Raw genomic sequence first — 25,650 nt, 5'->3', positions numbered from 1 at the left:
TCATAAGTACTCTAGAGACATGTCTCATTTCATAAGAATGGGCATCACTTCTACAATTATATAGGTATGTTTATCAATGTGCCTGTGTATATAATAACACCCTGACTTATCAATAGTCATAGACATCATTAAGGGTTTAACTCATCCTCCCTTACATATAGGTCATACTACGCTTATCAACCATATGTATTTATTTAGAATGAATGCTTATAATACAAAATTTATGATTGGTGACCAATTAACCAGATGATCAACTACTTGTTACCATTGAACCTAAAATTTTGATATTACAAATAACTAGGTTGAGTTACTACTGATGATATCTTATGTCTTGAGGCTGTTTTTCAAAGGTTCATCCAAGTTGCCATTTAACTTCATATATTCTAGACTCACTACTCCACTCTAATTAACATTTTCATGGAGCATGGAATATGTGTACATTTTCTATTATATGCATCATAATATTCTTTTGCAATTGTAGCAGGTTTATCATAGCGAATTGTGACGACCGGCATAGGTTTTAGCCATATTAGTGGGTCATACAATAGATTATTTAGTCACGGTACTTGGAAAGCATAACCTAAAGCTGTAAATTCTGACTTAGTTGAATGTGAAAGAAATATTTGTTTAGTTGATCCCCAAGAAACCGCTCCATCTGCTAATGTAAATATCTATTCGGTTGTTGATAATAAATCCTAAATCTCCAGATTCCAATTTGCATCACTAATTCACTATATCCTTTCAATTTTTCGGAGTAAACTATATAATGTATGTCATAATTGATAGTAATTTTAAATATTTTGATACTTAGATATTATTCAAAGGGGTTCAAGGCTAGGTGGTCAAGGTGGTGTGACCACAACATGGCCTTTTGATTTCTATTTCTACGACAAACGGGGGACCTTTTTTGTGTCGATCAACACAAAAAAAAAGAACTACTAAAGAGATTGCTTCCCAATGCTCTCTATTGGAAACTCATATATCTACCAAGTTTCCCTACCGCATTTGTAATGTCATCCCTCGTGATGCTCATTGCTTACAACAAACTACCATTATCCTTGCATAGCAAATTTGATAAATACTTCTAAATTATTTTTATTTAACTTTATATGAGGATTTATCAGCACACAAAAGCTAATTTGCCATCACTATACTCAAAATTATTGAGCATTTTCTAAATATAGTGAAATTGTACCAATGCTAACATATTTTCCATATTTTCCTTCCAAACTTTCTTGATACTAAGTATCACATCAATCTCTCTCAATTCCTTTACAACAAAGTTAGATGTGAAATATTTAGCTCTCTTATTTTCAAGTTAGCCAAAGGTTAATATGTTATCCACATATATGCATATAATGACACACAATATTGTTCTTTTTACCATACACACATTTATCGACCCTATTTTTCTTGACTATAACGAGATTCAACTAATTTACCGACTTTATTTTCTTATCCAAGCATAACATATCGATTGAGCTATTTCATAGATATTTCATCTAGTCCGTCATCAAATAATGCGATCTTAACATTCCTTTACCGTATAGGTAGGTGGTTAATTGAAGCCATTGCCAAAAGCTAACTGTTTAGTAGGTGTTCTAATCACTGGGGCATCGGTGTCAAAATAATATATGCCCTCCTTTGTTTAAACTATTTAGGTACTAATCATGTCTTAGACCCATCAACATTACACTTTATTTTAAATATCCATTTACAACTTATAAATTTAGAACCTGGTGGAAGTTCCACAAATTTTGATATTTTCTTAGTAAGTGTAGAGTTCATCTTACTATTAATGGCTTCTCTTTAAAATGTTGAAAGATGATAAGGAATCACCTAATGAGAAAAGATCTTCGCTATAGGCATTACATCAAATACCTTCTCTTGGCTTGCTTCCACTACGTGAATGAAAAAATGCAGACTAAACTTATTCATAGGATCTCTTCTTGCTCTTTTACTTCTTAGTTCAGCAACTATATCGAACAATTAGAAACTGCTAGCCACATTTTTAATATGCTGATGGAGACACCTAACTGAAATGAAATTTAAAAAATACCACTTTTTAATATTAAATGGAATTATTTGACTGCTTAAGTAATTTGTAAGATTATTTGGCCATCTAATTGTTTATCTTTTTGTTCAAAGAGTCAAGTACAGGATTTGGCTACAGTTATTATTTATCATTTTCTTTTTCCTTCTTTTCCTTAAGGTTTGACCAACACACTACATAATTATCCAAAAGTTGACAATGAACCACGGTTGAAAGAATAGTTGCTGGTGTGGATATTTTATTCCTGATATCTATTTGTGCTCCAATTTATCTCATAGAGAAAGATCAGACGATTTTCACCTGCGATCAAGTTCACCGAAAAGCCTATGCCCTCGAATTGTTTAACATAAACTTTGTGCCAAGTTTGCACATCCATTAACACAAATCTCTAACCAAATATGTTACCAACTGTTCATCAAATCTATTCACATGTTAACTTCTCCCAGTACAAAAATAGCAAATAGATTCGTACTTTGATAACAGGACTTTGTTATCTGAGATATGCTTTGATCAGTATGATAGTAGATATTTATTCTCAGTCATTCTTGTCATCATTCTCCACCACAGCTTTCTCCGATGCTAACCCTCTGTTACTGGCTACTGATCGCGCCTGTAGTGTAAATCATCAGAAATATTCATTAAAGTTCATCAGAAATATTCATTGAAGTTTCGATGCATGTATTCCACAGAAGAAAGATCAATAAACAAGCACGATCTAGAACTTGAAAGCATTACATGATAAAAGACCAGACCTCTCAAAGCAAACCTTACAACCAGAAGGTTTGCAGTTGTCAATATTAGATGTATGGGCTGTTTCTTGCCAATAGGTCTGTTGAAAATTGAGGGTAGAAATTTATTATCTAGGACTTTAGTTATTGTTTATTAAGTTTTATTCTGTAATTAAAAAGTAAATTACACAACCTAATTACACAGGCTCATGCCCTAAAGCATTCTACGCATTTGATCCTTTCAGGTATATTAACCTCGTTATGATGGACGATGAGTTTTAAGATTCAAGCCTCTTTGAATGAGGGACAAATTTCAAGCTTTTGGACCTAAAGTTTCAATCATCATCATCATCATCCAAGCCTCATCCCAACCATTTGGGGACTTGGAGTTCCAATAATAATATTTATTTGTGAGTTGACATACTCACATACTTTCTTCTTATATAAGCATCAGAAACCAGACTCAAGTTGGGGAAAACAGTGGAGTTAACCTCCAAGAGACTCAATTAGCTCTATTTGACCTTCACAACTTTGATCGAGAAGCAATGCACGATGATAAAGATGATAGAGCAACTAAGTTTCACTTCAAGGTTGCTGATTTATATAGGAAAAGGATCCTCCAGCTCCTTACGACTGGCTTACTACACTCCCTGGTACAACGTGAATGACGCCAGAAAGAAAGAACAGATTCATTCAAACTAATGGGATCAGCCAGAGTTTGGTGGCAAGGTGTAGAAGACAAGCTCCATAGGTCAGGTCAGCCTGCCATCCAAATTTGGAAGCGGGTTAAAGCTAGCAAGAAGAAATAACAGGAACAGATGTTGCTCCAGAAGCTGCTCACCCTTAAGCAAGGCAACAAGGCAATTAAGGAGTATACTGATGAGCCATGATCTTACTCTTCACAATTGACTTTCTGAGATTGATGATCAGCAAGTTGCAAAGAACAGGATTGGACTTTCTTTGGAGGTCCAGCAAGAAATGGGCACTGCGAGTACATGGGAAATTGACAAGACAAGCATCATGATGCAGTACCCCTTGTTCGGTACCATCTCCATCTGCTAAGAACTACCCAGTAGCAGCCCTTTCAAGTCTCTGCAAATTACCATGGTCTCTATTACAAGAGGCTTCAAGAACAAGGGTGAGAGGAGTTGCCAATGACGACGACATCAAACAGCACCAAATAAAACATTACTGGAGTGGTGGGGTGGGTCATGCAGCCCTTCAATACCCCTCCAAAAATCTAAATTTGCTAGAAGGTAATACTGAAGAAGTTGAGCATCCTGAGGAGGTCAAAAAGCTATTCGAGATGAAGAAATTGAGGCCTTTTCGAGTGATATCCTTGTTGTCAAACCTTCGCCAGGCCAAAGGACAATCAAGAAGATTGGGGGCACACGAGCATTTACAAACCTCATATAAATGCAAAGAGAAAGTTTCCAACCTCAATGCACGGTGGGAGCACCACCAAATGTTGCTTCAAGGAGTTTGTTGACAAGCTCAAAATGAAAACCAATGAACACCCCACCCCTTACGAAGTTGCTTGGATGAATGACACCATCATCCCAGTTACCTGTTTGGACGCTTTTTTGATAAATAGCTCTTACTCCGATCAGGTTTGGTGTGATCAATGTGCAAGAAGGCGGCTGCGGCCAGGGGTCTGGGCTGCCTAGGAGGGCGTCCAGACACAATGGCGACGTGCGTTGGGGGGAGGCGCAGATTCTTGTGGATTGTTGGGCCCCCCACACCTCCCCTCCCTTTTATTGTATAAGGAATTGGCATTATTTTATTTACTAAGTAACTCATCCAAACAATATTAAAAAATGGCCATCCAAAAAATAACGAATAGGAAATGAAGTGGGACAAATTGTTACATCGACCCTTTAATATCTTGAGTTCTTAACAATCCAAGGACAAAGTAAAGCAAGCATGATCAAGGCAAAAAAAAAATCTAGGAAAACCCTACAATTCAAAATTGCAATGATCTAACACAAAATCGAAATAAAATATTACTCGTGCAATTATTTAATAAGCAACTACTAAACTAACCCATAAAATATTATAGGGATAAAAGTTATGGTTTATGAATCATACAAGTAAACTCATGCATAAAATTTAAGAAAAAAAAAAATTCATCCGGTTTGGGGGCAATGGATTTTTTCCATTGAATTGCTTTCCCAAAGATCCAAACTAGATATCAAAATGGCAAATAATCCAAAGTAGTTTTTTTTTGGGGTGAATAAGAATCCAAATACTTGCTAACATATCAAATACATCATAAAGTATCAAAAAGAAAACAAAAAAACAAAGAATAACATCATAAGAAATTGTGAACAAAAACAAATACATAACCTAATAAAAAATATTGAAATATACCAACCTTCTTGAAATGGAATAGATATTGGCCCGAACCGGAAAGTATTGGTTCCCAAATCTCCTCTTTTACAACCACTATAAGCCTCAAAAAGATTGGAGATGAATATTCTTTAATTTCGTGAGCATTCGAGGACGTTGAAAAGAATTTCGATCTCTCTACAAATCTTCAAATCTTGTTTTTTTCAAGGTTTTTATCACTCTAAACCTTATTGAAAACATTTTGGGGGGAAAGAATGGCCCCAAAACCCTTTTCCCCCCTTTTTAGGAGGGAAAGTGACTGAATTACCCAATGGTCAAGGGGCACTTTCTGCCCTCAGTCTCCATTGCTCGAGGCAGCACCTAGGCACCCACATTTTATGCCACCTAGGCAGGCGCCTTGATGCACCTGCCTGGAGCACACTGCCTAGTCCCCACCTAGACGGTTTGAGAAAATGGCCGCCCAAACAACAAGGCAGCCGAAGTTTTTTTCATTGGGTGTGATATCCTTCCTATGACTGTTAGCCACATTCTTTAGGATACCCTTGACTGTATTATAATAAAGTCAACTTGATGATGAAGCCAACACGTACACCTACAGGTTACAAACAACAATATGTTGCAACTTTTGAAGTAAAAAAGTCCCCCAAAAGAAGCCACCATCCCGTTAACTCCTTGACTAGGGCCCTTTCTAAAGGAAAGTCAAGAAAATGAGGTTTTAAATGAGTTGTCACCCATGAAGGACATTGAGTATGCCAAACTTCTCATTCCTGAAGCAACTCTTAGAACCTCCCTCTTGGCACATAAGTATGATAAAGCACGCAAAGTTTTGCCGCAAGTTGGAGAGTTGTCGACAAAAGGATTTATTCTTGAGAGCATGTTTTCCTAGTGCACTAGCTACCCTCCTCACTCCCAAGAAGGATGCTACATGGAGCATGCGCCTCAAAATCAAGCTATTAACAAGATCATAGCGAAGTATCACTTTTCTATTCCCCAATAATGATATTCTCGACATGCTGGCAGGACCCACTATGTTTTGGAAGATCAAACTTCGCAGTGGCTATCATCAAATACATATCTGACTAGGAGATGAGTGAAATACCGCTTATAAGACAAATGGCATTCTCTAACATTGGTTGGTTGCTCTTTGGGTTAACCAATGCTCCTAGCACATTCATGAGGATGATGACTCACACTTTGCAACCTTAAATAGGCAAGTTTTTTGTCGTCTACTTCAATGACATTCTTGCCCATGGTCGGAACAAAGAGGAACATGAGGGGCACCTTCCACAGGTCATGAGAATCTTGCACAAAGATAGAACTCTACATAAACCTGAAGAAATGTTTCTTTATGACTCCAATAGTAGTCCCTCGGGGATATGTCGTCTCTTCCAGAGGCACATGCGTGTAATGTTTCAACCCTATGTAAATTCTATTGCTAACTACAAATATTTTTTCAGTTTTCTCTGATAATGTGCAAGAGCATGTATAACATCTACAATATTTTGCACAGTTGGGAAAATAGTATGGAATTAGTCTGTCTGCAACACAAGACAAATTCCAAGTTGCAGTAAATGCTGTTGATTTTCTCGAAGCACACATCTCTGAAGGACAAATTACCATGCAGCGTCATGTACTCCAAAAAATAGAAAAGTTCCCCTATCAATTGCAAGACAAGTTGCAATGCCAGAGATTTTTGGGATGCCTAAATTATGTTACAGAATTCATCCCTGCTCTCTCAGAAAAGACAAGGCAAATTAGAAAATACATGAATAAAGATCCTTTTAGATGGGAGGAAGACGCTATAAAGGAAGTGCTATATTCAAAGTCATTAGCGTAAAAGCTCCCTCCTTTACATCCGATCCAACAGGGGCCATTTATCATAAGCACAAATGCTTCTTCACAAACATGGGTGGCTATATTGTTGAAAAAGGTAGATAGAGATGAGGGAATTTGTGCATATATAAGTTTTCAGTTTAAAAACATGAACTAAACTACTAGCCAGCAGAGAAAGAAATTCTGGCAGCAATAAAAGGATTAGAAAAGTTTCACAATTACTTAATTAGGAAGCAATTTATTTTGGGAACAGATTCCCTACCATTGGCCAGCCTCATGAAGACCAAGTAAATAAGAAATCTGAAATTATGAAGGTATGCTTGGTAACAATTCCTACTATCTCAATATAATTTTACCATAAAGATCATAGCTTGCTAGATATATTAATGAGAGCAATCAAAATAATGAGGACAGTGCCAAAAATAGAAGACTGGTTGACATACCAAATGGATACCCTAATTACAAAGCAACTATTCTGCTAGAAAATAAGACGGATATTTCCTAATAGAAGCTCTAAAGGTCGCAACTATCCATCTATAGATATGCTCCTTACATTTTCTAGTAAAAGCATTATTGAAAACATTTTGAGATAAATCTCTTTGGAGCCGGAGATAATTGCCTAATTAATTCAAAAGAAAGTATTAGCAGTTGAATTATGCTAACAAAATAGCAAGAGACTTTTTAATAAAGTTGTTAGGGTATGGTGTCTAGAAAAGCGACTTGTGTATAAATTTCCAACAGGTAAATTGTACTGAATCAGGAGTTACAAGAAGGTATAGAGATGAATTTTTAGTAAATCAAGAGTCCCTTTGAGTAAAAGAAACCAACTTCTACTAAGTTGCTGGCAGCTTTTTATTAGCATATAAAGCAATAACTTCCTTGCCAGAAGAAAACAAAAGGGTTTTGCATCCACCACATGGTTGAATATTGGAAAGTGCTAGGAGACCAAGAAGAATAACTTTATAAAGCAACTTTATAATTTTCATTTGATGAAGTAGTTTATAAAAAAAAATCCTTTTCCTTTTTGTAAAGTAGTAGCTATGTATAAAGAGATTCTTGTAAAGAAGCTTTATGTAAAGATGATGTGACATAACTTTCATAAAAGTGAGTAAAAACTATTCCACTTCTAGAATCTTTCACTTTTTGCTCACAATTTGATGTAAACCACATGTGGTATTCCAACGGCAATATCGGGCCCTTTTGCTGCTAATATGTCACCATTTGATCGAATGATATGAGTTGAATATTTGAGCAATTGGTTGCATGGGAGTTTACTCTAGAGTCTCTTAAATAAGATAGTCCAAAGATCAATTCTGGTATGCTAATCCAGTTATCAGCCAAGCTTTTCATAAGACCTATCTTGCTTTACTTGTAAGTCTTCTTGTAAGTCCATTTGAAGAAATTCTACTAGGTTGTCTCAGACGGTAAGTACTAACAAGGTTTTTTCAACATACTAGTTAATATTCTCTCCTATCTATTTCATCTCGGTGAACCAGTTAAGGAGCTGGTTATCTAGCATAACTCCTAGGCATGTGACCTGAAACATTTCGTCTCCTTTCCTTTTTTTCAATCTTTTGGTATAGCCATCTGAAGGCCCCCTATCTCTATTAGAAAAAATAAAACTCCCTTATCATCGCTCAGTCTCTAAATAGTGTCTCTTTGTGGTTCTAGTGTCTTTCTTCTGATTGTGTTCTTTCCTTTATAGAAACAATACCAAGAACAGAGTCTTGTGTCTTTATGTGGTTTGTTGTTTCTTCACATAAAAATTCACAAAAAAAAAAAAAGAGTCCCGAAGTGTTGTAGTATTTGCATATGTTCATTATCTCAAAAATCCCAAAAAGGTGTGGTGTTTGCACTATTTGTTTGTGTTCCTTATATAAAAAATAGGCTTAATAAAGAAGATGAAACAATCGACTGCTATCATTCAACTGAAATGGTTACATATTTATACGAGCAAAAGGGCCCACCTTTACAATAGGACAGGTGGTTTACATCAAATCATGGGCAAAAAGTAAAAGATTCTGCAAGTACGACAATTTCACCCCACTTTTATAAAAATTATGTCACGTCAACTTTACTTAAAGGTACTTTATAAAAAGGCAAAAGGAATCTCTTTATAGAAAGCTACTTTACAAAAACAAAAAATAATATCTTTTTTATAAAGCTACTTTATAGAAGCAAAAGGAATCTTATAAAGATGTTTTTATTTAAAGTTATTCTTCTTGGTCTCCTAGCACTTTCCAATATTCTTCCATGTGGTGGATGCAAAGCCTTTTGTTCTTTTTTTTTTTTTTTTAGCAATAAACACATTGCCTTACTTGTTGATAAAAAGCTGCTAGTAACTCAGTAGAGGTTCTTATATTAAGCAAACTCTTGATTTCGAATAAATTCATCTTTATACCTTCCTATAACTCCCAACTCAAAAAAATCTATCTTTTGAAAACATATACATAAGTTGCTTTCCCAATCATCATACCATAGTTATTGGGATCTCCTACTTTGGTAAGCGATCCCTTCTAGGATCTCAATTCTGTCGCTCCCATAATGGATCTCTCAAGAAATACGATTTTTTAATTTTGGGATCTCGAACCCCACTGATAGGGATCTCGATTCCTATTGCTAGGGATCTCGATGTCAACCTTAAAGACCAAGACAATAACTAAACTGATGATTTTCTTTGTGTTATAACCAACTAGAAACACAGCTATTGCTTGCTTGCTATAAAAAATGAGATCCCTACTTTAAAGAGTATTCATAATCCTAGATTATCATACACTAAGGTTGATAACAAGATCCCCAAAAAGTTGGCATCAAGATCCCAAAAGGTCAGGATCAAGATCCCTGAAAGGTTGGAATCTTGATCCCCAGTGTTCAAAAAAGAGAACCGCTCAGCGCCTAGGTGGTCCAGAAGGCCTGTGCGTATCGCCTAGGCCTAGGCGGACAAACTGGGCGGCAGTCCCTGAGCAGCCGCCTAGGCAGTACAGAACCCGTCTAGGCGGGCGCCCAACGCCAAGCCCCCATGGCCGGTGGCCTGCCGAAGGGGGGAAATTATTATTTTTTTTTAGTTGTATTGATTGTTTTTGAAATATAAAGGGTTAGAATGATGGGATTTAGGATCATTTCAAACCTAAACCCACAAGAACCCATTTTAGAGAGAAAGAAACCTCAAGAAAACTAAACTTTGTGACTTTCGGTGGATCGAAGTGCGTCTCAAAGTTATGGAAAACGGATCCAAACATCACCCAGGTATATTTGATATAGTTTTGGAGTTTTATAATCCTCTTAGAGAGTGTTTTTTCTTATTTTAGCACTAGAAAACATCTCAGATGTGGGAGTTTAGAGTTCGAGCAATCAAAGTAAGTGCAAAAATTTATTTTTTAGATTGCTTGTTTTATTTTGAGATGTCTTCTTCAGGATCTAGTCGAAGTGGAGATCCGGGTTGAAAATATAGATATAACCCAAATCCAAATGACAAAAATTGCATTAGATGCAATTTTTGTGAAAAAGATACGAAAGGGAGAATAAACCGATTTAAGAAGCATCTTACAAGGAGGATGTTGCTCAATGTAAAAATGTTCCTGAAGCTCTCAGAGAGGAAATTAAGCAATATATGAGTTTTGTAAAACAAAAACAGAAACAAAATACTTGTCATTTGAATAGATCTATTTCTGCTAAATCTAGAAGAAGTGATTTGGGTTGGAAGTATGGTTATAACCCAAAAGCAAATGATAAAAATTGTATAAGATGTAATTTTTGTGAAAAAGAGGGGGGTATTAACCGATTCAAGAAACACCTTGTTGGTATTAAAGGGAATGTTGCTTCTTGTAAAAAAACTCCTGAAGCTATTCGAGATGAGATTAAACAACTTCTGAATTTAAAAGAACCAGAAAATGATGAAAATGAACCTTGTTCTACTGAAATATCTTCTCCAGGTTCTTTTAGAAGTGATGATCCAGGCTGGAAATATGGTTATAACCCGAATCCGAATGACAAAAATCGTATTAAATGTAATTATTGTGGAAAAGATACTAATGGGGACATTTACCGATTTAAAAAACACCTTGCCGGTATTGAGGGGGATGTTGCCCCGTGTAAAAATGTTCCTGAGGCTACAAGGGAGGAAAATATACAATATTTGAGTTCAGGGAAGCACAAAACGATAGAAAATGGTAGAGCAGCCAAGACTCCTAAAGCCTCATCTGCACATACTAATAAGAGGAATGTAGAAGAAGAGGAGGAAGAGGCATATTCAGAATAAACAGAGGAGGACGAGCGTTATATTGAAGAGGGAGATAACTCTGATGATAATGGCATTGATTCTGATGCATATGATGAAGCTGACCCTATTCCTTCTGATGATGATGATGACGACTAAAGACTCTTGGTGTTGACTGTTGTGTTAAGTGTTGACTATTGTGTCCTAGACTGTATATTTTTTGAATTTCTGTATATTTTCTTTTTCTTATTTTAGTTTCTAGTTCTGCTATCTAACTTTTGTGTGTACAGTCTACAGTGTATCAGATTATCAGTGTATGCTTGTATGGTTTTATTGTTTTAGCATTGTATGAAAAATATGGATTATGGTCTCATGGATAATCAAATTTCTCTTTTCAACTTCTATCTTTTAATTTTTAACTGGGATTATTGTCTTTTTTTTTTTTTTTTTTTTTTTCAACTGGGCCGCCCAAGTTCTGGGCAGCCACCTAAGCGTTGGGCGGCCTGGACCCCCATGGCTGCCTAGGGGCAGCCTAGCGTTGTTTGAAACTATGTCAATCCCTAACATGTGCATTGTACGGACAATGTTCCCAACCATAAGGATCTTCTAGCCTTTCACGATCCCTCGCTCCCGATCTTGATCCTAGTACCATTCCCACTCCCGATCCCAACAAGTACGCAGCATACCATCATAATTTGATTAAAAAAACTCTTGCTATTTGGTTAGCATATAATTGTCCTATAATTAGAATTAAAATGTTTAATACTTCCTTTTAAATTAACTAGGCTTTATCTCCGTCTCCAAAGAGACCATCTAAAATTGTCTAGAATAATGATTGTTCCACCAAAAGATAGAATAAATATATCTATAGGTGGATAATCACACCCTTCAAAACTTCCATTAGAAAATAAACTTCTTATTTTCACGCAAAATAGTTCGCTTAGAATTTGTGGTATCCACTAGCTATGTTGGTAGATGTTCTATTTTTAACATTCTCCTCATCATTCTAATTTCTCTCGTTAATTCATGTGGCAAACTATGATCTTTAACAAGGACTCTTTCTATGGTAAAATTATATTGAGAGAGTAGGAATTGCCATCAGGCATACCTTTCAAGATTGCTTATGACATTCAGCCTAAAAGCCCAATTGACCTCATTACAATGCCTGTTGCTAGCTAAGTTAGTGAGGATGCAGACAAATCTTCAGCCTATTTTGCAGCATCCACAATGAGGTTTCATAGAGCCATTGGTCTGAGCAATGAGAAAATAAGACACAAGTACATCGCCACAGAAGAGAGATATAGCAATTGTTCATCCAAAGAAGGACTTCCCACAGGCACATATAATAAAATGTAGTAGAAGAAGACGGGGGCCCTACAATTTTCTCAAGAAGTATCATAATTACAACTATTTGCAATAGGTATAGCTTGACTCCCACAGTAACCCCATTTTAATGTAGAAGACAAGTTCCCCGATTTTGCACATCAAAACAAGAGCATTTAAGAGTCAGAGACAAGGCTTCCACCCGCGTCGAAGACAAAAGATGCAATAGAAGACATATTTGATGATTAGATCATCTCAAACTGATCCAATGGCTATCAGAAGTTCCAAGTCAAGCAGAAAGGAAGACCAGATTAAAATAGCACTTGAATTACTGCCTCCGATTTCCAACGATTAGACCCCGATTTGTATGAACATACAATTGTCGGAGTTGAGTTCTTCTTGGGCAAGGAGAATCAACCCTGCAGAACCCAAGGCAGCCAAGAGATAACATACCAAGGAGGACCAAGAGAAACTCTAGTTGTGGCACTGCATGAATGCTAAGGAGGATCTCTTAGTGAGGTGGACCACCATGTTGTTCCATTTTAATGATTTGTATATTATTCCTTGAGTGGATTCACAAATTGACAAGACTTTCGTCCTTTAATTAAAAATTAGTTGTAATGGATTTAGAGATAGAGTTGCTTCTTTTGAACTAAGGGTTAACCATTTAAAAATAGTGTCTTCAGAAACTAAAGTTCTATCCTATATGAACTAAAACCCTTTAAAATATTACGTAGTTTGATTAGGAAGCTTTCTTGATTGTTTTACAGTTCAAGTACAGGTAGATTAAGACTTAGAAACCACTATAAATAAATGTACATGCCATTGGCCAAAGCAATCAATTCTTGAAAAATAAAAAAAGTTTATTCAATTTGGTGAGAGACTACTCTTCCAGGGGAGATTCCTCAACTGCATACATAGAAACACAGATTCTACAACTATAGATTAAGATTGGAAAAGTATCCCCAACAAGTAAGAGCATTTTTTTTCTTTCCATTTTATATGATGTGTTCCCTTCCACAATTCCCTCAACCAAAATCATCCCCCCCATTTCTACTCCATCAAGATGGCCATTTAAAATCCTAATAGCATAGCCTAACTCCTTCCCAAACTCATCAATTGTACTCCTATCCCCCGAAACCCAAATCATTCCTAATATAGTCTCGTTCCCATCAGATCCATCCATTAACCAAAATGGACCTGCAATTTTCCAGTAATTTCAACCCCCTTAATGCCCTCTATACCTAACCCTAAATATCTAACCCTTCCCTGTTAGCTTAAATCTTATCCTATTTAGATCTTGAATTCCCAAATCTTATTCGAACTAGGAGACCTAGACAACCACCGAAAACCCTGCTATCCTACAAATTTTGTAGAACTCCAAAACCTTCAAGGACTACTAGAATACCTAACCCAAGTAAGACTCACTCCAATTCCATTTATAATTCCTAACCCAACTAGGACTCATAACCAAACCCCTTAGGATAACTTCCTTAAAATAAAAACATAAATCTCGCTTATTCCATTCTCCATACAAGGCCATCAAACGTTGACGTACTCATGTAGGGTCGTATCAGATTGGCCCTGCATCAAGAGAGGATCACTTCGGCATTTGGCAGAAAACTGTGGGTTTCTAACTTTTCATGTACTTTTTTTACTTTCCTATCTATGGGACTGTACATTTCACATCTAGAAAGTGGGGTGAGTAGAAAGGGAAATGAACCTTATAAATAGGGTCTTAATACAAGAAGCCTATTGGTCCACATTGACAAGGAATGTATATATTAATAAGAAAATAAAGTTTAAATTTCTTAAAGTTTATAACATAATGATCGCCTAGGACTCATAGGGCTGCACACAATGTGATAAAATGTCACATCTTATATATAGTTATTGCTTTTTAAATTGTGTTTTCTGTATTTTTAAACCATTAAAGCCATTATATTTGTACATATATAATATTTTATATTAAAATCTTGTATTCTTGTACAACATGTTATCGACGTACTACGTTTTCAGGTCAAAGGGTCTGGCACCAACATGCGCCTTGATGTCCACGTAATATGGTTGTTATTAGCCAAATAGATGGAAAAAAGCCCTCATCTATTGGAAGTACATGTTGAAACTCAATTTGCTCTTGTATCATTCTATAGATTTTTTTTTCTTACATTCTTTCATTCCATGAACAAGGAGGAAGGTGTGGAATGTAGCTCATTATTTGCTCTATTCGGTCATCACTAGTAGAGTCAATAACGCTAAGCACTCTATTGAGCTCAAAAACCTCTCTACTTGGGTAGGCAAGGACCAATCATGGTAATGGTATGGAAGTTATCCTAAGGGTATGGAGTGTATGAATTATGGACTATGTGTTATGTCATTAAGAAGTATGAGTATGAGTCAATAAGAAGTATGCGTTTAAGACTATATGATTATTATGGTACATCAATAATATTGTCTACTAGTAGGTCTAGTACTGAATTTGCATGCTGGAATATATTTTCCAATTTTTCTTAATGTGGTATTAATTAATTGTCGAAATCTCAAACATTTTGGTTTGACTTTGGAGTTTAGATTAATTGAACATCAAAATGTACTAAAATGCCTCAATATGCATTTTTTACACCTAATTTGGACTTAAAACAGCTTTTTAGGACACCTCCCAACGCCGTCTTTCCACTTAGGCTACCCAAAAAACTGCGGTGCCACCTAGGCACAAGGACGCTGAGACACCCCCCCCAGGCGGCCTAAGCACCGTCCGACGTTGTTTTGGTCATTGGTAATAACCTGAGTGAGTTATATCTATTGATTTTTTAGATATATGTAACAGCTTTGGGAAATTTCCTATTTAGTGTGGATTCCTAACCTTATATATACGGGATGAAAGAGGAAAGAATATGTGTGCCCTATGTGGTCACCATATGATTGTTGGATATGGTGATATCCAAAATCACCCACATAAAGAAATCTCATATTATGTGGGATTATGATTGATATTGATAAGTTTTCTAAAGGAAATAGAAATCCAAAAAGATTAAGACTATTGAATATATTTATTAGTTTTTGAGATATATGTAACATCTTCGGGAAGTTTCCTATTTAGTATGGATTTCTAACCTTATATATATGGGATGAAAGAAAAAAGAATATGTGTGTCTTATTTGGTCACCATATGGGAAAGGTAGCTTCCTCTAGAGAGAGAGGCGGGGGCCCCCTATAAATGAGAGGCAAGGCCTCCCCTTAGAGAGGAGAGTTTCCTATGGAGAGAAACACTACGATGTGCCTCCTGCAGAGTGAAAAACAGGTTCCTTGTAGAGTCTTAGCTGCTCTCAAAGTTATCTTCCTAGACAGTGGTTTAGCTGTGGAATAGAGATGGGTCGCTTCCTGGACAATGGTTTAGCTGTGGAATAGAGATGAGAGATCAGTGTTAGTGTCGGTCAGGAGAGCAGGTCTAAAAGGGTTTGCTCAACTGGGTTTTGTCGAGGGTTGGAGAGGTAACTCTATATCCCAAAATCTATAATGTAACTTTCATTGGTATAGTGGATTTCAGTTAGTTGAGCCCATGGTTGTAGCCCTTCTGGGGTGAACCACGTGAATCCCGGTATTCTTTTTCGATAATTTCTTTCCTGCTTTATTTTTCGTGCATTGCATGTTCTATCTTTCGCATACTTCACTTACCAAAAATCAACCCATAGGGTTTAGAGCTTCACTTGAGTGAGTTTTGAGAGATGCAAGTTCCAAGAGACGCACCGAGTTTCCATTAAACTCGCTGAGTTTATTAGGACTTGTTAAGTCTAACACTTTTTTCAGGAATATAGGGGTGTGGAACTCCAAACCCTTTTTTCCTCATTTTTCTTCAACCCTTAATCAGATCGATCCCAAATTTTGTGTGTAGGGTTATTTTCGCTTAAGCTATGTAATGAATAGACATATTCTAGAAAAAAATTTAAGGTGTCACTAAAATTCAAAAAACTTGTGCTTTCTTCACAATCGAAGCTTGATCCTAATTGGGAATTGTTACCTAAGCCTCTATTTTAGTTGTTTATGAAATCAATGGCTTGTTTCTCACAAACAAACCACTCAAAATCTTAGAATTGCAAGATTTTGCAAAAAGAATACCATTCGCCCAAAAATTTCAATACCTAGGTCAACTAGATCTGGACTCAAATCCCAATTATTGTTTATGGGTTTCAACTTACAATAATTAATGACCCTTTAATACAAAGTTGAAGCATTGATATGCATTAAGCAAAAAGATTGGAAGACCAGGTTCAACAGGTAACTTTCATTTTTCTCAATTTTGAATTCATACAAATGATTTTATCTTTGACTAATGTCACTCAAGCTGATAATATTTCAACTACTATTTTCTTTTCTTTTCTTTTCTTTTCTTTTCTTTTCTCCTTTTTTTTTTATTTCGCATTTCTATCAAGAAAAATAAGTATGATTTTCATTTTTTTCTTTTCTTCAATCAATTTCATGTATACGAAGAGACATTTTACATGTCCACAAAGATGGTATGTATCACTTTTATTATTTTCCATATTGTATAAATGTTTCATAATATTTTTAACCTTTCCTATTTCTTTTGTTTTTGATTTTCCATATTTTTTACATTATTTTCTCCGGCCAACTTGACCAGCTCAGTGGAAACACAAAGCTCATTCGGGACTTGCCAGGCTGAGTCTCTCTAGGCTCGTGCTAAGTTCCAGACCCAGTCCAACTTTACCAAACTTATAGTCACATCACAATCTCCAACACCAATATTAATGTATTTAGTTACCAAGGTGCCTTGTCCCTCTCAAGTAAGCCATGTTTGAGCCATTATAGTTTCGATTATCACAGTGATCAGACCAAAAATTCATGTGTTTATTGAAGTCGTTTATTATATACAAATAGCTTCTTAGAGGAGCCCATACAAAAAAGCTTAACAGCACAGGCTCCAATCCTTTGCACAAACTAGAAGCGATCATCAATAGGAAAACCATCACATGATAATGTATGTTCCCAACTTGAATGAAAAGAACCATCACATGATAATATATTTTCCCTCCTTGAATGAAAAGATGAGGACCAAACTGTTTTCAAGCAAACAAGCTCGCGACAATAGTCATCCCTTCTTGAGCTACTCATTGGCTTAACCTCAAAAGCCAGCCTTACACATGCAACACCATTTGGCTAGTACTTAGAGTAAAGAACATGTCCCTATAAACCCAAAAAGGAAGTTGCCAAGTGCCTTCCACAGAACCCTGTCCTGCCATTAAAGGAAAACATAGATCTAGGATCATTTAAAAAGAAATTAAGTAGCCAGACTTAGATTAGAGAATATTTCCCTGTGAACCAAACAGAGAATTGCTAACCGCCCTTCATAGAACCCTGCCCTTCCATTAAAGGAAAAACCACATCTAGGCTCACTAAAGAGTATTTAAAAGAACCAATGGCATGGGTATAAAGGTGCATAACTATCTTATGGTTGTGAACAAGTATAGGCAACATCTAGCAGTAATACAGGCAAGAAATGGAATTGTTGGGAGACAAACATGAAACCCTGTAAGGTGGTATTGCTGCTGTTCCCAAAGTTGTGAACCCAATACTGAGCACAAAATTACTGGCTACCCAAGAGCAACGGCAAAAGGTGCCCCACTGCAGGATGGCAAAAGGTTTCACCAAAAGAAGAGGTACAAAACTGCATCCAACAAAAAGGACCCCTACTCTTGCAATCAAAGGCATCACCAACAACCAACCAATAATGGTAGCACGTTTTCTTCAAGAGCCTAAAGCACAACCGGTAGTCTAATGATAGGGTGGAGGCAGCATGTGGTTGGGAGAAATTAAACTTATGATGAACGCTTCAAGACACGAAATTTATGATATGAAATGAGTCACTTTTGGAATTAAAATTAAGAGACAAAAGATTGTCATGTTTATATGTGACCATCTTGCAATGAACACTGTTTTTCAATGAAGACTAAAACGCAACCAAATCCTTCTTCGTTATTGAACCTTGGATGACTGTTATGGAGGACATTGTAATGTCAAAAACAGTCAACGCTTCTCAAAAAAACCATTGTAGTGTTAGAAAGTAGACCTGTTTGTTGAAAGCTTTCACAAGCACTGAGGATTAGAAGCGTTCTAGTATGGCTGTTATGTAGTTAAACTACTAGATAGGAACTTGATGTTTGCGCCATCAGGTTTGGCACTTCCAAACCCTCCTTATATGACTAATTATGAGTCACACATATGGAATTCCCCATTAGGACCCATTTCCAAGAGAAAGATTATCATTTCAGGGAACACAGAACACACTACCCTAGAATTTCCCAAAAGAAATTGATTTCTATTGTTTAACAGATTTTCTATTCACAGTGCTCCCCATATTTCCATTAATCAACAAGCCATAAGTGCAATTGGAATTATTCATATAATATTGAAGAAAATACTAGTCCTGCTGAGAAACAGGTAACAATACACACAAGATCAAAGAAACAACCAACCCAGGAAATCTACAAGAACAAATGAACTTAATTTCTAACATAGCACTACTTGAGATAAGGAATCTGATAGAAACAAGATTGTGATCGAGAGACAACTTATGTTGTAAGAAAAAAGGCCATTGAGCGCACTTACCTGATCATCCTTCTGGGTTTGGGGTTTGTAAGGGCACGCCGGGGGTGCCCTCTCTGGCTTTCTGTACTCCCATCCCAAGAGACCATAGATTTTACCCTGAGAAAGACAAAGGAGACTAAGTTTTGGATACACAGCAATAAATCCCAAATAATTTCAAAGAAAAGGCAGAAACCAACACCATGAGGTTTGGAGAGACTGGAAAAGAGATTACCAGGATGAAATAAAATAGCAATGGCAAGACATTAACGATGGGGACGAGGAAAAGAGGCAACAAGCAAGCCAAGCAAACCTGCAATTATCAGGTCAAAGACGAAGGAAATTGTGACGGTAAGAATCAGGAGAGAAAATTGGAGAAAAGAGGGAACAAAATGCGATTTTTTGTCTTTAAAGGAAAAATTCTTGATGAAAAGAGATGGACTGCAAGCCCTACCATCTCCACTTCGTTCTGATATGCAGGAGAGAGAGCTTTGGGGAGAAAGGAAGAAGGTCGCGAACGAATCGAGCCCAAATAAAGAGAGAGAGGGAGAGAGGTCACGTTATTAAGTCTATTTATGTCGTATGTCAGAGTTCGTAAAATTGAACCGCAACGGTTGGATTATAGGGTTGCCGGCGGTTTGGACCAGAACCAGACTAACCGGGCAAGCTGATTTTAAAAAAAAAAATAGATAAAAAAATATCTAAATAAATTAAAAAACTTTAAAAAATAGAAAAACTTATATTAAATGTATACTATTATATTACATATATTTATCTTATAAAAAAAATTGAAACAACTTTTATATAATTTAATATTTGAATACTATGAAATATGCAACACAATTTATAATTACACATTAATCCAATTAATGAAATTACAAAGTCCAACTAACAATGGCTAGTAGTATGAGAGTTGCGAGGGGGATCATAGTACTGTTGTGTTTCACTATCCGGTTTACAAGGCAAAAAATCTGAGTAAGGCTTGGAGGAGTCTGTAATGCCGCAATTGTGCCCCATCGCCAATCAGGAACATTTCCCGTAGTACGCCCTTGGCCAAAGTCTCTTAGACTCGTCCAACCTTCATGCTCTCCTCCACTTTGTTTTGTGTTACCTCTACCCTGTTATGTATTATAGCTCTCAACAGCTTCAATATTATCATCATCATGAATAATCATGTTACGGTGACGACTACGACTTCGTCTCTCCCTTGTCGAGTAACTTCTACGCGTCGATGCCTCGACTTCTTCCAGAGTCAATCTCATTAAATCTTTATGTTCATTAGACACCGCATGATGTTGCGCCCCTTCACATTCCTAGATGACTGGTTCTCGCCAGTTGTTCTCTATTGTCCCCTCTGTCTCTTCATCATCCTGTGCCTCATTTTCATCATGTGTATAATCGTCATTCATGTCCATTGCCATGTCCATTTCATTGAATGTTGCAATATCCACATTATCATCCATATCGGCAACTGCCGCACTAAGAAAATCTTAATGTAGTAATAGGGTCCTTAGTGATACCCACTCATCGGCGAGGTCCATTCGGAAGATGTAATCAAGGTTGATCGGCGTGTAGTCTGTGGGGGTCTTCCTTATATGTCTCTCTCTCAACTTCAAATTGTAATGAACATACACCAAGTTGTGCAGCGTCTGAGTCTTTAACCTATTCTGTCTCGGGGCGTGTATCTACTGAAATGTACTCCAGTTTCTGTCACAGCCCGAGGCGGCACATGTTTGACTCAAAATTCTAACTGCCATCATTTGCAATTGCCTTGTTCGAATTCCGTGTATCGTCCACCATTGTGCTGACACAAACAAACATAGAAATACTTAATTATAGAAAATAAATTGATTTAAAAAAAAACCAAAAATAGTATTGTACTAAAATATTACAAGTTTTAATTTAAAACTAACCTGGGTGCAATTTTCCAGCTGCTTTTTGGGCATTGTTGTATGCAAAGTCCCCATTTTTTTCCATGTACATGATAAGCTAGAAATAACAACATGCGTATACAATAAATTAGTACTACATAGAAATGCAATACATTATTTTAAATTGGAATTTTATTACAGACACGTTTTGATTAAGGTTTACCTGCTATATACACTCCATCTGAGTTTCAATATCAGGCTCAAGCCTATAGATGCAGTTTCTTACCCCCTCCATGATATCTGCATCATCTAAAGTGGCATTGGAGTACAAATTTTGTGGATTAAGAAAGAACCTTGGACATGGTTTGTTGTATTATTAATTACGGTAACTATACTTGGAGATGAAAAAGAATCATGAGTTGCGATAATGAATCATAAATTACCTGCTACATGGATATTCCGGTGCAGTTGGTCTCTCCACCTACGATCAACGATCTCCAATATCTCTTCAGTCCATATGTTATTCTCAAATATAGTTTCCCTTGCACGTCTCATTGCATTAAACAAAAACCCAATTGCGGGTTTATCATCAGAGTCACTTAACTTCAACACTCGCACTAGAGGTTCAGTTATTGTTTTAACTCTCCTCAGCTTCTTTATTTCATTGAGCATCAAATTAACACAATGGGCAACTCAAGGAGTCCAATAAAGATTGGGTCTTCTCTCCATTAGCAACAAGCCTGCTTTTATGTAGTTCGCAGCATTATTAGTTACTACTTGGACCACATTGTCAGGCCCAACCTCATCTACAATTTTGTCTAGGTGTACACATATCATTCTCCCAGTATGTCTCTTTCTTGATAAATCAATGCTAGAGTGGTAAATAATGCCCCTAGGGCAACCTATTAAAAAGTTGATAAGATACCTATGCGACTTGTCCTTCCAATCGTTAGTTATGATGGTCACTCATGTACTTGGCCAACAGACTTTGAACTGTGCAATATGCTTATCGACATCATGAACAACAACTTCTAAACGTGACCCTGCAAGCTCCTTCGCAGTTGGACCTCTAACACCCGGCCCTGCCTCAGCTATAGAAGTTACCATCTTTGGATAGAAGCCTGAGTTCGCAGAATTAAATGATAGTGCATTAGCATACCAAAACATTCTAATCAACTTTTTTACCTTTTACTATTAATACACCTGCTAACGGAAATTTTATTTTGTTTTGATGATATTGTGGCCTGTCGGGATCAAGCCCAGAGGGTTCGTGGGTCATTGTTGGTATATCTATAGGTTCTTGTCGTTGAGTAGTAGATGCCTGACTATAAGAGGATAGGCGATTAGACAAATTACGTCTTAATCTACTAGATGTGGATCTAAGCAATGAAGGCCCACATCCTCCCCTACCCGATACTACATGTTCTTGAAGTTGATGACTACTAGATGCACCATCCCTTCTCTCATACATCTCTTGAATTTCTATTTGTCTATAATTATGCTCTTGAAGACTGGCAATCCTAGCCCGTTCCATTTATGCCTCAAATTCTGCTTTTTGGTCATCTTCCTCATCTATTGGACTTTCGTACCCCCTCCATATCTCCTCTACATCCCTTTCTCTCTGCACATTTTTTCCTTTTCCTTCTGTAATTAATTTTAACGTTTATTGTTTTACTTCTACTGGCACTTCTTTACAACTGGTGACATTACCTTTTACCCAAGCAAGATGTTCTTTCAGACGATAAATACCACCACCCATTTCCTTACCATAAAAATTACATCGAACTCTTCCTTTGTCATTTTTTTTAGTGCCATACTGTCATGTCTCATCTCCCCTCCTCATCTTATTATTTTTTTGTAAATTGTCCTGAACCTAAAAGTTTATTAAAAAATATTTATTGGGAATATCACTCTACCTAGGGGACCTTGTAAGCATGGCGATATCACAACAAAGATTAATTTAAATGTATATGAGTCAAGAAAAAAACAAAAAGTGCTTGCATATTTGCGCACTAAAAAATAATGACTGCATTCCTAACATTATATATGATGAAGACTAGTATTGATGCTCGCCAAAGTAACTCGAGACCAAAAAAAAATGCCATTACTGTTTAGTACCAAGATAACAAGGAAGCTTTGGTCATCTCAAAAAATTAACTGTGAAAACAATCACAAAAGATTAACAGTGAGAAATGACCATCAAAACTATGCTACCAAAGCATAGTGATTGTGCCTTTGACTAGGCTCAAAGTTTTAAAAAGTAAAAATAATTACTAAAAGTGATTGTGACATCTTTGTGTGGTGGGGTGAATATTATACACTTTGTATTTATTTTTTTTCCTTTTTTTAAAAGGTTGTTCACCAAGACTTGATTGATAAAGTCAATTTCTTTCAATTCAAAAGACAGGTCAGGAGAAGGATAATATGAACAAGCCTAACTCCATTTTTCTTATTTTCAGCTCCAAGATTTCCTCCTTTTTCTTTTTTTTTTTCTAAATCTTCCAAATTTATGTTGCTGCCTTTGCATTATTTCAACTCTCATCTGACGTAGCTAGTTTTTCTATTCCCTTCAAATATCTCGTTCTCTCATCATAAAGATGTGCATCGGAGAGCAAAACTCCTCAGGCATTTTTGCAGTTTCAGATATTGTTGCAGTTACAATCCACCAAGGTTCTAAGCCTTTTTAGTGGACTTTTATGGTGAAAAAAAGATTCTTACAACCAATGGACCATGCCATAGACAACTATGTGAAAGATGGAAAACAGTTGTATTGAAGTCAACATACTTGAGACTTCCCTTAGTCTATGATTCTCAACTTATCATAAGCAGTCTAGTACAAGGTTACCGAATAGAAAAACGAAAACACTTAGCAGTCTATGATTCTGCAATTGTGAAGGCAATGCATTTGTATAACAGTTGGTAATAGGTTCCTTTCATGAAAACTCCAAGAAAAAAAAAAAAACGAAAATTATATGCAGACAACATAATCCATCAATTGAACATGAAATTTTTTTCAGAAGATCAGCAAATATATATACAGACAACATAATATGATGCCATCAAACAACAAGAATAGAAGCACATTTTCATCAATAATACAAAAAAAAACAATCAAATGCAATTGCAAGCTCTAGAACCAGGTAAACACCATTGATTCAATTAAAAAAAAGGGAATATGAGGATTAAACCTCAGATAACAATTCACGAAACTCATAACTTATATCTCAGAAAAAACAAAGAAAAAGTAAGAAAAAAAAAGGCTGAATAATCCTAAAACAAAGAAAAATTAAGAAAAAACTCTCACAAAATATGCAGCTCTTCAATTTTTATTCAAGAAACCCTAAATTCCTAAAATCGAGCTCCAAATCTTCTTTTTTTTTGTTCTTAAATCCATTCTTTTATTTTTTGAATCATCTTAAAAAAGGCCGCAAAATTAAGAAAAAAATTAAATATTTTCTTTATATTTCTAAAAAAGGCTGCAAAATTAAGAAAAAAATTAAAAAAAATCACGTTTGAGCATACCTTGCTTGCTTCAATCTCAAAATCGAGCTCCAAATCTCTCTATTTTAATGAAATCAGGAGTCTAGAAATATAGATATCTCTGTGATCATTAAAATCCCCCAATTTTTATCCAAAAAAAAATGAAAAACTATGCCAAAATCCTTAGATTAGTGGATTTTTCATAAAAAAACTCAAGAACACCAAAAGAGCACACCTAATAATCGCTAAAAACGACTTAATCTTAGAGTTTTTGATTCAATATTATGGATTTATAGAATATTTGAAGGTAGAGTACAATAATTTAGTAAAAAAAACAAAAAAAGGCAGGAAAAAACATAAAAAAAGGTTGCAAAAATAGTGGATCACGGGTTCTGCCCAAATAACGGGCTGTGCTACAAATAACGGCCGTTATTTTCATTGTACCATTATATCACCATATCGCCCGTCATAACGCTGATCCGGACTGGTTATTAAAAATCCGCTTGGTTTTTGTAAAAAATCATCTGTTCGATATCGAACAGGCCGATTTTTTGTCGGATTTTTTTTCAGGAGTATGTCTTTTGCAACTTGTACAGTAAAACCGGCACAACCGGAATCGGCACCCTACCGGTACGAATCTAACTGGCTGGTTCCAGTTTTGACCTGTTGGTTTTGTGAACACTGGTGTGTGTAAAGCTCTGTTCTCAACCCACACGTCAATATTCTATATATCAAGGAAATAACATGGTTTGTATGAGTCACAGACTCAAATGTAGAAATGCAGACCCCTTAATAAATTATTTTTGAAATAAATATCCTAATTTTTAGGGAATATATAATTTTTAATATGTAGATTATTAATTTGTAAAAATAAATAAATTTTAAAAATTAGAAATGATATTTTTTTGAGAAAATGTTTGAACCTTCGATTTTACTTTTCTTTGGAGAACTGTTATTTATGGTGTAGATCTATACTTTTTTTAGTAGATGGTGTAGATTTCCAAGCCCACATAATAACACCGAACAATTCTCCATATATAAGAAGTGAGGAGTTTAGAAGAAATTTTGTTCCTTCACTGAAACTAGAGTTTCACTATGAATTAAGAATTAGGAATTTTATGAGTTCCTTCTTTTGAAATTATGATTTGAAATTAGGTTTTCAAAGAGCTAGAAATTAGGAGTTTACAAAAAGAAACA

General features: G+C 36.0%; 1 protein-coding gene across 1 annotated transcript; it reads right to left on the bottom strand.

Annotated features, from left to right (window-relative positions):
* Positions 1 to 2,364: 2,364 nt before the first annotated feature.
* LOC18441099 (uncharacterized) lies at positions 2,365 to 19,647 on the bottom strand. Its single transcript, XM_006851219.4, has 4 exons — positions 19,557 to 19,647; positions 19,338 to 19,415; positions 19,127 to 19,222; positions 2,365 to 2,663 (listed from the first exon to the last, which is right to left on the bottom strand). The coding sequence occupies exons 1-4, from the start codon at positions 19,557 to 19,559 to the stop codon at positions 2,589 to 2,591; spliced, it is 252 nt and encodes an 83-aa protein (XP_006851282.2). The 5' UTR covers positions 19,560 to 19,647; the 3' UTR covers positions 2,365 to 2,588.
* Between the last annotated feature and the right edge of the window lie 6,003 nt (positions 19,648 to 25,650).

This window comes from Amborella trichopoda, chromosome 7 (genome assembly GCF_054954075.1).
Source record: "Amborella trichopoda isolate Santa Cruz 75 chromosome 7, AtrichopodaSantaCruz75HAP2 v2.0, whole genome shotgun sequence".
NCBI lineage: Eukaryota > Viridiplantae > Streptophyta > Magnoliopsida > Amborellales > Amborellaceae > Amborella > Amborella trichopoda.
The sequence above is the reverse complement of the archived record's forward strand: the minus strand, read 5'-3'. Positions and strand labels throughout refer to the sequence as shown.

Coding starts and splice junctions, on each gene's coding strand:
- LOC18441099 (XM_006851219.4), bottom strand. Junction 19,223..19,337: donor TGCTATTTTATTTCATCCTG/GTAATCTCTTTT, acceptor TGTCTTTCTCAG/GGTAAAATCTATGGTCTCTT. Junction 2,664..19,126: donor AAACCCAGAAGGATGATCAG/GTAAGTGCGCTC, acceptor TTTACACTACAG/GCGCGATCAGTAGCCAGTAA.